At 50.1% G+C, this 14015-nt stretch overlaps 1 protein-coding gene across 6 annotated transcripts in view; it reads left to right on the forward strand.

Annotated features, from left to right (window-relative positions):
* LOC138545302 (FRAS1-related extracellular matrix protein 1-like) overlaps positions 1-14015 on the forward strand; it is a 1530918-nt gene that overhangs the window by 1416106 nt on the left and 100797 nt on the right. For all 6 annotated transcript variants that reach the window (XM_069642060.1, XM_069642059.1, XM_069642062.1 and 3 more), the window contains one exon: positions 2024-2203. In XM_069642060.1, the coding sequence (XP_069498161.1) occupies positions 2024-2203 (180 nt within the window). The remainder of the gene's footprint in view (positions 1-2023; positions 2204-14015) is intronic.

The raw sequence follows: 14015 nt of genomic DNA on the forward strand, positions 1-14015 counted from the left end.
CAACCAAAAGCCAGTTCTACTTGAGTTGCTGGCAGGGACTTAGCCACCCCTACCTACCTTCGTACCGGCTAAATGCACGCATGCATTCTGAATTCCCCTGACTAATCCCCTATACCTCTGACTTCGTCCTCCAAGGATGTTCACCTACAGCGCTTTGAGGCAATAACAGAGGCAATAGGCGCTTTACAAATGCAATATTACATTACATTACTCCATCCCCTCTCTTACCAGGATTCTCATGACGCTCAATTTTAGACTACGGTTGCACAAACAGGAGAACTCAAAGCATGGGATGCATATCGTGGAAAGAGGGAACCTTGGCTCGGGAGCAGTATTAAAAAATGAGGTCTTGCCCCAGTAGGAGTGTGTTAGAGCTACGACTACAGATTCAGAAATGCGATGTGGCTGCCGAAGTAAATTGCCATCCCAAGAAAGAAGCATGCTGAGGTGAGTTAAAGCCCTGAGACTGTGAGTGCAGTAGATGGATGCTTTCAGGGTGAGCTGCGAGTGCAATGGATGGAGGCTTTCAGGGTGAGCTGTGAGTGCAATGGATGGAGGCTTTCAGGGTGAGCTGTGAGTGCAATGGATGGATGCTTTCAGGGTGAGACAACCCTGGCATCTTGCTATTTAAAATAGGGAACTGAACACCCAACTAGGAAACTAGGACTTCTTAGAGTACAATCTTGCAACGGGTTTATTTACTCCCACAACCCAACACTTTTAATATGGACCATTCCATTTTGTGTTTTGGACCTTTCTCCTGTATCCATGTAGGAGTACCTCCAACGCACCCCTTACCTGTGAAGGAAATAAAGGTGTTGAACCTACACTTTTATATTGAGTGATCTCTTACACTACCTTGTGACCTTGTGACAAAAGACCAATGGCAAATCCAGCTGACATAGTCCACCGCACAGCAACCCCAGTCCCCACACTTATGCAGCCTTACATCAGTATGCAAAACAATGAGACAGTCAAGCAGGCAGCCCTAGCAACAGGTCTCGTCCACACCCACCTCTCTGCAACACTGCACATCGAAGTACAGAACATTACTATCTTGGCTGAACTATGGGGTTACAGCGTTAATGAATAATTCAATGCACTGTTATTTAAATGCTGTCTCTGTCTATGAAATGTATTTTATTGTTATGTTATGCCTCACCAACGTTAATCAATAATTCAATACACCGTTATCGAAATGCTGGTCCTGTATCTCTGAATGGGCCGCATGGACCGCAGTCTGCAATGCAAGGCCATGACGATGGCAGATGAAACCTTTATCAATGCCAAGTAACATAGCATCACATAACATTACAAACCAAAAATGCTAGCCCTTTAATTTAGTTGAAAAATAAATATGAAATAGCAACCTTTGCAAATTGCTCAAAATGGAGAGTAAATGCTAGGTTAATGGGGGTAGACTACAATATATTCGTGTGCCAACCTCCTCTACATCGCTTCCTCACCAACCGTCTGTCACACTGACAGGTCCTAATTATTTGTTTTAAAAGGTATTTATTTGTTCCATATTTTCATATCGACGATATTCTGCACTCTGTGCTTGGACCCTCTTTATTTTGCACTCAATATTCATCTGTTACCTTAATGTGCTCGTTAATCCAACTTGAGCAAAGAGAGCTCAGGTGCAAGATTGCACTGGTAACCAATAAAACGCCATTGTCAGTTCATGCCTTTCCAGTCCAGAGTCATTGCTCATATTTTAATTGTGGATTCAATTTGTGCAAATTAGACACCGGTATTTACCCTACAGTTGGAAAGCTCTCTTCCATGTTGGGGCCTTGTTGGCTCTCTGCACTCCACAATGATGGCAAATGAATGAATGTGTGCTAATGAATCAGTCGCTAATGAGCCACCAGGCCTCACCACCACCGCGAATATCAACAAGGTGCTTTACATCGCTGATGCTCAAAATAGCAGCTGATCCGCACAAATGATGATTTGCGCCATTCAAATTGATCGTTGAGACCTTATTTGACTAATCCTTGATTGTCCATCACTTTAGTACCATGGGATTATGCCTATGATCATGGAAGAACAGTTTCTATCGCAATCGCAGACACGGAGAGCTGACAGGTGGCCCCCACTGGCGCGACCGATGCATGGGAACACTCGCCATGACCTTCCTCAGAGGGACTCGGGCGTGAGAAACGAAGAGAGGAACTCACCCAGCATCACAGCGAAGGTAAACAGAGCATCTTTATTCCTTGTAAATACAATCTGTGATCCTACAGGCTAACCTTTTGAAATGCTATTCACAAGCTTAACTTGTACCATGGGAAGCAAACTACCCAGCATATGCTCAATCGAGTAATAGTTCTCAGAAAATTCGACCCCACTCACAAAGGTTCAGGGAATTTAGAGTAACTTGCTAATTTATGCTTATGCCTTCTACGATTTACTTACTCATTCAGATTTCCAATTGTGTGTCTGTAAATTATGCAAGAAGTACATTTTTCACACAAATCATATAGTGTAAATGGATCTCAACAAATGTATTCAAATCACATGAAACATTTTATTTTTGCTTTGGCCCTGCTGCATGGCCAGAATATGCAAGGTTGTATGTGTTGTGCACTGCATGCATGGGTGTGTTGGTGGAGGCATAGATGGGGTACTGTATTAAGCAGTGCATCAATGTAACTGTGCTGGAATGGCACCACATGTCCAAGTATTGCCATTACAATGATAAGGTATATCAAATAATGCCATGTCGTGCCTAAGTACTGTGGCACAGTGGAGTGTAGAGGCGGACAACGGGATGGCATTTTGGCTGTAAACATTTATTATCAGCAAAAGGAAACATAACCAATCTTTTCCTATTTTTAAAATGTGATCCCTACATAAACAAATAATAGCTAGGGTGCTCGCTGTCAGGATGTATGTCAAAACCAAAATATTGTCCTCTGTCCAAACCAACTACTCTATCCCTGCCACTAATAAACAAACAAAAGGATTCAACAAGTGCTTGACAAGGATACCCCTTCTCCTGGTGTAATAATTCAGTCTTAGGCTGGGTTAACAGCAGTCTTTTGCAATAGGGTTTGATCTACCAATAGGACTAGGAGAATGACTCCCTTCTCCTGGTCTACCTGAAAAATTCTTGAAGGCTATTCCGTTACAGTCTTTTGCACAAGTGTTTAAAAATCGAGGGGATTGGGTCCTCCAACCTATTCCATATCTATGACATGTAATCACCACAGCTGTGCTGCTTCGGAAACTTTTTTCTGCGTCAATGACGTCGATGCGCCGTCGTCGAGGACCTCGTCCGACGTCATCCGATGTGATAAGTAGGACGCACGACGCCCGTAGCCTCAGTTCCGTTTTTTCCGCGAACGTGTTGCTTCGTGATTCTCGGTTCACGCCTCGACTCTTTAGAGTTCTGTTTTTCTCGGTTCTTCGAACTTGTTAGTTTTGTGAAAATCCTTTGTGTGAAGATGTCTTCTACTTCGTCTTCGACCCCGCGTCCGGGTTTCAAGAAGTGCGGGGAGTGTGGGTCCAAGATGTCGGTGACGGACTCGCACGACGCCTGCCTCTGGTGCCTCGGGGAGGCCCACGACACGGATGACTGTATGGACTGCCAGTCGCTCACGTCCAAAGCCTTACGCGAACGTAAGAAGAAGTTGTCGGTAGGTCGGGTGTCCTAGCCCAGGAAGTCGGAGTCTGCGGGGCTTTCGACGGATGATTCGAGGGGTGACTCACCGCGTCATCGTCGGAAATCTCGTGGGTCTCCTTCTAGGAGTCGGTCTCGCCACTCCTCAGCCTCTTCGAGGCATTCTCGGAAGCGCCGACACCAGTCGTCTTCCAGGTCCTCTTCGGAGGACTCTGCCCGGCACGTCGCTTACCCCACCAGCCGTGCGACGCCGGAGGAATGGGCTTCCTTCGGGAAGACAATGCTGGCGATTCTTGAGTTGCAGGGTACTATGCCGTCCGCGCCCCCGAGTGGGGTCGGTCGTGAGAGGTCGAGAGACACCGCTCGCAAGAGTGGTCGGCACGAGTCACGGGAGAGGTCCCGTTCGGACAAGAAGACTCGTTCTCGACGTACCCGTTCCAGGTCCCGGTCCTCGACGCGTTCTAGACCGCATGCACCTGTGAGGTCTTCGAGGAAGACATCGACGTCTGAGGCATCGAGGGCGTCGACAGGCTTTCTCGAGGCTCCGGCTCCGAGGAAGTCGTCGAAGCCATCGACGCTCAGGTCGTCGAGGGACACGCTCGGGGCTCCGGCTTCGAGGACTGTGTCGACGCCGCCATTGCTGGAGGCGCTGCATCTGACGTCGACGCCGATTTCCTCGACGCCGATCCTCTCGGCACCGATGCCGGTTCTCTCGACGCCGGCGCCGATTCGCTCGACGCCATCGACGCCTTTCGTGTCGGAGGTACCCCGTGGCACGGGAGAACCCCCTAGGAAGGCTCTGGTTAAGAGCAAGCACTCTCGGGTGCCTTCTTTTCGCCACCTGGACTATATTTCAGAGGCGGATGAGGATTCTGATGGCCTGGTTCCTAGTCAGGTTCCAGATGAAATTGTCTCGGGTCATAGTCAGTTTGACGATTTGAGACAGTCACTGCATGATGCCATTGGACTGGACACCTCGTCCGGAGGTGGAGTTTTGTAGGCCTGAGCCTGGCTCTCATGCCGATTCCTCGTACCGGCGCCTTATGGCTAGGGTTTCTGAGTACTTGGGATGGTCTGCTCCCCCAGGGGAGTTTGTGCAGGATGATCTGACGGACATCCTTGATGTTGGTCCCCCAATTGATCCGGTACTGCCGTTCCATATGGCTTTACACGGAAGGGTGGTGGTGGCTTGGACTGCTCCGGAGAGTCTCCCGGCAGTGGGCAGATCCTTGTCGCGAAAATACCGTCCAGCCAGTAGCGACCCCTGCTACTTGACCAGGCACCCTACTCCGGAGAGTTTGGTGGTGCATGTGGCCACGGCCCCGGCAAAGCAGGCGTCGTACCCTACCATCCCTCCTGATAGGGACGACAAACGTTTTGATGGCTGGGCGAAGAAAGTGTTTTCTTCTGGTGGTATGGCGCTTCAGGCGGACAACTCCATTTGTGCCTTGTCTCGTTTCACACACACTCTGTGGAACTGTGTTGCGTTAGCGGCTGAACATATTCCCGAAGGGGACGAACGGGATGGTTTCCTTGCTATGGTCCAGGATGGTAAGGATGCCATGTGTGAGTCCGTTCAGTCGGGTTTGGACTTAGCTGAATGCGTCAGTAGGTCCATGGCGGCGAGCACCGTGATACGCAGGTTTGCGTGGTTGCGGAATTCGGGGTTTGCTCCTGATGTGCCGTCTCGGCTCCTCAACATGCCCTTTGACGGTGAACACCTTTTTGGCAGCAAGGCTGACGAGAGCCTTGAGAGGTTGCAGACCTCAAAAGCTGCAGCAAAGTCGTTGGGCGCTGCAGTTCGCCAACCTCCGCCTTTTCGTCCTAGGGGACAGCAGTGGAGGGGTGGTTCCTTTCGCTATTACTCGTCCTTCAGTAAAGCGAGAGGAGCTGGCAGTCAAAGAGGCCAACGCAGGGGTACCAGAGGTGGACGACAGGGTACCCGTGGTGCCAAGGCCGCTCGGGCAGTTGCCTCTTTGCCCTCCGGTAACGCCGCGGCCGCTGCCACTCAGTCATGAGGCCATGTCCCATGGTTCGCCGGTTGGGGGAAGGCTGGCGCAGCATCTTGTAGAGTGGCAAGCCATTACTTCAGATGTGTGGGTTCTGGAGATCATAACCCACGGCTACTGTCTTCCCTTTCGGCACAGGCCTCGCGACAATCCACCGGGGAACCTCTCTTTGCAGAGTCCGGATCCGCTCCTTGCGCAGGAAATTCAAGCCCTGCTGGAGAAAGGCGCCATAGAACTGGTGCCTGTAGCGGAGAGGAACATGGGATGGTATTCCCCTTATTTTTTGATTTCGAAGAAAGACGGGGGATTGCGAACCATCATGGACTTGCGCAGTTTGAACAAACTCCTCAGGAAGGACAAGTTCAAGATGGTTACTCTCTCTCAAGTCCTCCACGCCCTTCAGCTTCAGGACTGGTTGGTGTCACTCGACCTCAAGGATGCTTACTTCCATGTGCCGATCCATCCCAAGCACAAGAAGTACCTGAGGTTCGCGGTTGGCGACTTCCACTTTCAGTTTCGGGTCCTGCCGTTCGGATTGACCTCCGCCCCGAGGGTTTTCACCAAGCTCATGGTGGTGGTGGCAGCGCATCTCAGGCAAGGGGGGGATTCACGTCTACCCCTACCTGGACGATTGGTTGATCAGGGGGAGCTCTCCCGAGCAAGTCCTGGATCATCTGTCCGTCACCTGCCACTCCCTTCACAGGCTGGGCTTCTCCCTCAATTTAAAGAAGTCCCATTTGACGCCAACACAGCGGCTCCAGTACATCGGAGCAGTGCTCGACACTTCCCTTGGGCAGTGTTTTCCTCCCCAGGTGAGGGCTCTTCACATTCAGCAGATGGTGCACAAGTTTCAGCATGCCCAGACGCTCCCAGCGTTCGAGTTCTTGAGGCTGCTCGGCCTCATGGCATCCTGCATTCTTCTGGTGCCAGAGGCTCGCCTGCGGATGAGATCTTTGCAGTGGGCGCTCAAGACGCAATGGTCGCAGTCCTCTGGCAGGATGTCGGACCCGGTTCAGGTGCCGCCCTCGGTCGCCCGGGACCTTCTGTGGTGGGCCGTCGAAGGCAACTTGATGAAGGGGGCTCCTTTTTGGCTTCCCTGGCCGGAGGTGACGATTGTGACGGATGCATTCCTCACGGGTTGGGGAGCTCATGCCAACGGGCTGACAGTCAGCGGTCGTTGGTCTCCGTCGGAGTCCAGACTCCATATCAATCTGTTGGAGCTGAGGGCCGTCAGGCTAGCCCTGAAGGCTTTTCTGCCGACTGTGCGAGGAAAGAGTGTCCTGATCCTGACGGACTACACAGTGGCCATGCACTACCTCAACAAAAAGGGGGGGGGGCAGGGTCACTTCCTCTGTGCAGGGTGGCGATGCAGCTCGAGTTCTGGGCCATCCAGCAGGAAGTTTCGATCTCGGCAGTTCATCTGGCCGGAGACGAAAACGTGACGGCGGACGCTCTGATCAGGCAGAGCACGATCTCTCATGAGTGGGAGTTGGCTCAGGAGATTCTCCTGGAGATCTTCGCCCTTTGGGGGACCCCTCAAGTGGATCTCTTCGCCTCCAGTGTCAACCTGAAGTGCGAAAGGTTTTGCTCGCGAGAATTTCCTCCAAAAGGAGCCTTGGGAGACGCGTTCGTGGTGGAGTGGTCGTTCCCGCTGCTGTACGCGTTTCCTCCAGTCCCCGTCATCCCGCAAGTGCTGCAGAGGTTACGGAAGTTCGGTTCCCGGATGATCCTCATTGCTCCGGCGTGGGCTCGGAGGACGTGGTACCCGGACCTTCTCGACTTGTCCATCTGCCCTCCGCGTCGTCTTCCCTACCGAGACGATCTGCTCTCACGGGAGGGGGGTCAGGTTCTCCATCCAGAGTTCAGATCCCTCAACCTTCACGCTTGGCTTCTGAAAGGTTGAGGTATATGGATTGGGACCTACCTGAAGACGTGATGGAGGTGTTGCTTTCGGCCCGAAGGCCAGCAACAAAGTCTCTGTACCGTTGCCGTTGGCGTAAGTTCTGCGACTGGTGCCAAGTTCAGAATGTGGATCCTTTTGCATGTGACATCCCCATGGTTCTGTCCTTTTTACTTTCTTTGGCCCACAGGGGCTTGCAAGTGGGTACCATTAAAGGTTACCTGGCGGCGCTGTCCATCTTTAAGCGCTCGTCTGAAGAGTGTTCTTACTTTAAAATCCCTTTAATTTCACAGTTTCTGAAAGGGCTCACTAATGTGTTCCCTCCGTCACCTTTCCTGGTGCCCGGTTGGGATTTAAACCTTGTTCTTAAGTTTCTTATGGGTGCTCCGTTTGAGCCTTTACATTCTTGCCCTTTGAGGCTGTTAACTCTGAAAACTGTGTTTTTAGTTGCGGTTACTTCCGCTCGCAGAGTGAGTGAGTTACAGGCACTTTCAGTTAAGCCACCCTTTATTTCACAAGGACAGGGTTGTCCTTAGAGTTCGTCCTTCTTTTCTTCCGAAGGTAGTGACGGAATTTCATTTGGCCCAGAAGGTTGTTCTTCCGGCATTCTATCCTCCTCCGCATCCTGGTAAGGAAGAGGAGAGGCTCCATAGGCTTGATCCTAGGAGAGCTTTAAGCTTTTATGTTTCACGCATGTCCCGGGTCAGAGTGGACGATCAACTCTTTATTGGTTACGCTGGAAAGCATTTAGGGCAAGCTGTGATGAAACAGACTTTGTCTCGCTGGATTATTTTCGCCATCTCGGAGTGCTACCGCTTGGCGGGTAAGGACCCACCGACTGGCTTGCGGGCTCATTCTACCAGGGGTATGGCTGCATCTACTGCCCTGCAGAGGGGTGTTCCTATTCGCAACATCTGTGATGCAGCCACCTGGGCTTCAGTACATACATTTGTACGTCACTATTCCCTTGATTCCATCCGAGCACAGGATCTGGCCTTTGGCAAGGCGGTCCTTTGCTCTGCTATTTGATTGCTATTCTAAATTTTGATTCTAAATTCTTTCCCTCCTCCTTGCTCTGGTACTGCTTTGGGAGTCTGTCATAGATATGGAATACGTCGGAGGACCCAATCCCCTCGAAGAACAAGTTACTTTTTTACCTGGTAATGTTCTTTCGATGGGATGGTCCGACGACGTATTCCATATCGCTCCCGCCCTGCCTTCCCCGCTGCAGAATTTCTTTTGCGATTGCAGCTTACGTTCTGCAAGGCTTTATGTCTGACTGGCAGTTGACTAATGTCACACGTTCTGGGGGAAAAAACTACAACTGAGGCTACGGGCGTCGTGCGTCCTACTTATCACATCGGATGACGTCGGACATCGGAGGAGGTCCTCGACGACGGCGCATCGACGCAGGACGCAGACGCCGAAAAAAGTTTCCGAAGCAGCACAGCTGTGGTGATTAAATGTCATAGATATGGAATACGTCTTCGGACCATCCCATCGAAAGAACGTTACCAGGTAAGAAAGTAACTTGTTCGTCTCTTGACTTCCGCCTGGATATGTTAGGGCTCTGCCTCGAATTCCTAGCAACTCTTCTTCTTACGTTCCTTATACTTTCAGGACTCCCTGGGCCCTGGGTCTGCTCTTGAGCATTGAGGAGCTTGCACACCCCAGGTTCTTGGATTAACAGTTGTTTTATGGTTTATTAGTTTCACCACTGTGAAAAGGAAGTTCACTCCTGAGGCACTCTGTACTTTGGTTGTTTTGTAGATTACTATTGTAAAAAGAGAGATTCCCTGACTCTTGGTTCATTTGATATTACTTTTGTGACACAGGAGATTACTCCCGAAGAAGGCTTGACTCTTAGTCCTCTTGGTATCACTACTGAGTTGAGGAGTTCACTCCAGAGGAATGTTTGCTTGGTTCTCTGGTATCACTACTCTGACGAGGGAGTTCACAACCAAGGAATGCTTGACTGGTACCTCCCTGGACTCGACCCATCTTGCCAACAACTCCTGTTAACTGCATCTTGACTGGGGAGTGTGCCCAGCTCTTCTTGGGGTCTCGGGTCAGTGTTGCTTCTGTGCGCTTCCCCAGCGTGCTATTCTGCTGCTTCTCTTTGGTTGTTGCAGCTCCGCTGAGCCGTTTCCACGGCGGTCTCTGCATTGTTAATGGACCACATGGTCCACCTCTTGGCGTTCACACCACCACAAGATTCTTCCCTCTTCAGTGGCCAGTCGGTCTCCCACCGGCTCGTGTAGCTCCTCACTGCTTCTTGCCCAAAGACCAACGGTCTTTCAGGACTTCGGATGCCACGGGTTTGAAGCTGTACAGGATGGACACCGGCTTCCCTAATGGCTGTTCCTACTTCCCCACAACATTATTCCTTCCTCAAACTTTACATTATATAGGTGGGCCCTCCCCAGGGTAACATCAACGTCTTTCTTTGTTGTTCCTGATGCATTCCTCATGCTTCCTTGGGGCCACCTTGTCAGTCTCTGGGTAATACAGTCTGTGGTTACTCCGCATATCTCCCTGGCTCTTCCTCATCTCAGTCAAAACAGATCTTGAAGGTGAGATAGAAGAGACATTAAAACAACAAACAGTAGCACTGTCAAGTGGATGTTAGATAGCTTTACCAGCATCATGGCTTCTGGGCAGTCTTTCCCTGTGAGTTTCCGCATTCCACCACCCCTAGGGGGAATATTGGGTAGAGGCCTCACCTCCCTTCCCTCATAGGGAAGTGCTCCCCCTTGGAGAGAAGTGACGAGAACCTGTGAATCATCACATTACTCACATCATATGACAGAGCCTAACATGATGAGCCCAGTAACTCTCACATCCTCTAGGCTATCCTATAACGTTGTACTCCACTCATAGATTTATGTATAAGTGTAAAGTGTAAGGAACCTATAAAGCAACAGTACATCTAAAGTTCTCATTATCAGGCTTTCCTCCCCAACCTATCCATCACAGTATTTACTGTGAGCCGAAAAATAGCCAGGCTTTAGGTTTACTTCTAAATGAGAGCGTCTGTCATGGGGAATGGAATTCAATTGTCCAACTGCAGTCACTTCTGATCTCATAACATCAGTGGACAGAAGAGGAATGTCAGCCTGTTGATTTTCTGCTTGTTTGTAAAAGCCAAATTCCGATCAAACGTTGGTGAGACACCTTAAATAAGGCAGGGGAAAGGGTCAAGTGCTGTGGGTCCCTCATGGAAGGGGAAAAAACAAACCTAGAGGAAGAAGGAGATGCTCCTTAATCAACGTCACTCAGAAATCCACTCCAAAGCTTTATCACCAGTCGTGATCTCAGGGAGACATTGGATATTGAATATAATGGTCAATGATGTCAAGTGCCATTGAAAAGTCACTCAGTGTTAGAGCTAAGACACCACATCCATTCATCATTTCTTTGAGATTATGAGCTGCATAGATCTACTTGTGCCCGGTCCATATGGTTGGGTGAGAGCCTGCCTGAAGCCTACCCAGAGAGACGGATGATTTTATATCATTGGTCAGCTGACAAACCACTTATTCATTACAAACGCTTGTTATCTATAAACATGCAACTGTACTATCAATCATTTTACCAAAATATTCGAGGAGCAGAGTTAGATTGATAAATGACAGTACTAGAATATGTTGGGAAGGCTTTCTAGGAGTCGGGTTAAAAAGATCGTCCCAGTGGACTGACGATGTTATTTGCCTGCAGTAGTTTCACATAGATTACACTATATACATTACTCAAATTTCACATGCAACTTATTATTCACTTTTTTAATTATAACAAAATAAAAAAATATATCATTCCTATATTATCAAAATATCTCATTCTTACCTTACATAACTATATTGCGTATATGGACTGTGTAGGCCTTCAGAGTAGGACGACCATGGTAAAGGACTTCTATTTCCCAAATTACACTTTCCTGATAAAGAAGATGCTGTAGTAGGCAGCACATGGACTCAGTGGAATGGTGAGTAGCTCATGTAGCTTTGAGCATTTAAAATAATAATTGACTTAAGTATATTTGTTTTGGGTGAATTTGCAACGCATCACTGACAGAGTAACTGTATCATTAAGCTTCCTACATCGCAAAAACACTGAGAAAACGAGATGGCGGCCTAAGCCTAGTTAGCAGAAGAGCCAGGTCTTCATAGTTTCCAGAATGTCACGAGATTGCTTATGGAGTGAATTTGGATGCAGGAGCTGCCACCGAAAAACACACTGATTAAGGTGAGATCTGGGAATAGCAAGCAACAACTGGTCGGTTCACTTATCCAAGCCTGCCTCTCTGCAGCATCTAACAATTCGGCCGAACTCTTCAAAATCTGCAAGGAGCTGGCCAACCTCTACCTCTCCTGTCCCCTCCCAGACCCTCGGCACGGCACTGGCCTCTAACTTCATCTAAAAAACTCAGGACATCCTGTCCTCACTCACCTCCCATCACTGCCCCCCCCTCTATCCCCTGCTCTTCCTCTGGCCCTTCTGTAGCCACCCCTCCTCCCTCCTTCTCTGCCTTTCCCCTTTTTTCTGCTGACGAGGTTTCGAGACAAGTCCGATCTATAAAAGTCTCGTCTAAACAGGTCCACCCCTGTTCCTTCAAAACTATCAAGGACCACATCGACTCCTTGGCTCCTGCCCTGGCTGACTTCTGCAATCACTCCTTCGCCTCTGGAGTCTTCCCATCCCCCCTCAAGCACTCCCTTGTGCACCCCCTTCTTAAGAAACCCTCTTCCGACCCCTCCTGCCCGGCTAACTATCGCCCAATCTCTATCACTCCCTTCCTGGGCAAGCTCCTGGAGAAACTGGCCATCTCCCAGCTTAATCTCCATGCTGAATCTGTTGGTAGTCTTCATGACCATCAGTCTGGCTTCAGAGCTGCCAGAAGCACGGAAACTGCTCTCCTGAACATCCGTGAGGACCTGCTCTCTAACCTTGACTCTAACACCCCATGTGTTCTCATTTTGCTCGATCTCTCTTCTGTCTTTGATACTGTCAGCCACACCATCCTGCTCAACATCTCTGTGATAACCTGGGTATCACTGGTCAGGCTCTGGCGTGGCTGACCTCTTTCCTCTCCAATCGGCCCTCCCAGGTCCAACTGGGGTCCTTCCACTCTGACATCTTTTTCTCTACCTGTGGTGTCCCCCAGGGATCTAACCTCTCTCCCTGGCTGTTCAACCAGTATCTGGCACTTCTTGCCCACCGCATTGCCGCTCTGTGCCCCAACTTTCAGTGCTATGTGGATGATACCCAGCTCATTTTCAGGCTACCCTCGGCCTCCTCTTCCCCTTCCCTCATCTCGGATTGTCTTTCTGCTATCCATGAATGGTGTGCCGCCAACGACCTCTGCCTTAATGCCAGTAAGACTGAGATTATCCTCATCGGCACACCCACTCCCTCCTTCCCTGCAGCTCTCTGACCGGCCTCTCTTGGCCTTCTTCCTGCTCCTACCTGCAAGGCAAAAAACCTCGGGGTCATCTTCGACTCCACACTCTCTTTCTCTCCTCACATACCTGAAGTCTCTAAGAAGTCACACTACCAGCTACTCCTTCTCAGAGGTATCCTTCCTTTCCTCTCCTTCCCCCAGAAGCTCAGTGTCTCTAGAGCCCTGGATCTCTCGAAGCTGGACTACTGTAACAGCCTCTATCTAAATCTGCCTGCCTCTACTCTCCACCCTTTGCAACTCATCCAGAACAGGACTGAGAGACTTGTCCTTGGCCTCAAGCCCAGTGACTGCGAGGATTAAGTTCAAAACCCTCTGCATTGTCCACAAGGCCTTCTGGGGCCTGAATACCTTCAACTCTCTCTTCCTAAATATCTTCCTTCTCGAGCTCTTCGCTCATCCGCCTCCAACTCCCTCAGGGTCAGCCGCTTCTCCAAGCAACGAGTTGGGGGTAGATCTCTCTCCGCAACACGGGCCTCCCTCTGGAACAGCCTTCCTGCCTCCCTGAAACTTGAGGAGAACCATCTCCGGTTCCGGAAGCACCTCAAAACCTTCCTCTTTGCCTCCGCTTTCTCTCCCCCTCTCCCCTGCTAAAATCACTGAAACTGCACTGAATCTGCATTCGGGTCACTCATCGATCTCGTTCCTTGGCCCAGCGACTCTACCCTGCACTGCCTCCCTGTCAACCCCTGCACTGCGGGACTGTCTCTGTATCCCCACAGCCCCTCCTCCCAGCACTTGTCTGCACTTACCTTGCACTTGCCACCAGCTGGCCCTTATTATTTATCATGTATTCTACTAACCCTGTACTGCACTTTCCCCTCTCCCTTTCCCCCTGCACTTTTCCCTTCCCCTCTACCCTGCACTTGCGCGATCTGCATGACACCTGGCCTAGTAGGATCATTGTCAGTTTCCCCTTGTCCCCGCCCACTGCCTCGTCGCGCCTTGAAACACTTGTGTATAGGCGCGTTACAAATGCCATATCATATTATATCATAGTACAGACCAGGAAGGCCTGTA

The sequence above is a fragment of the Ambystoma mexicanum genome, chromosome 1q, assembly GCF_040938575.1.
Source record: "Ambystoma mexicanum isolate Mex_15411 chromosome 1q, UKY_AmexF1_1, whole genome shotgun sequence".
NCBI classification, from domain to species: domain Eukaryota; kingdom Metazoa; phylum Chordata; class Amphibia; order Caudata; family Ambystomatidae; genus Ambystoma; species Ambystoma mexicanum.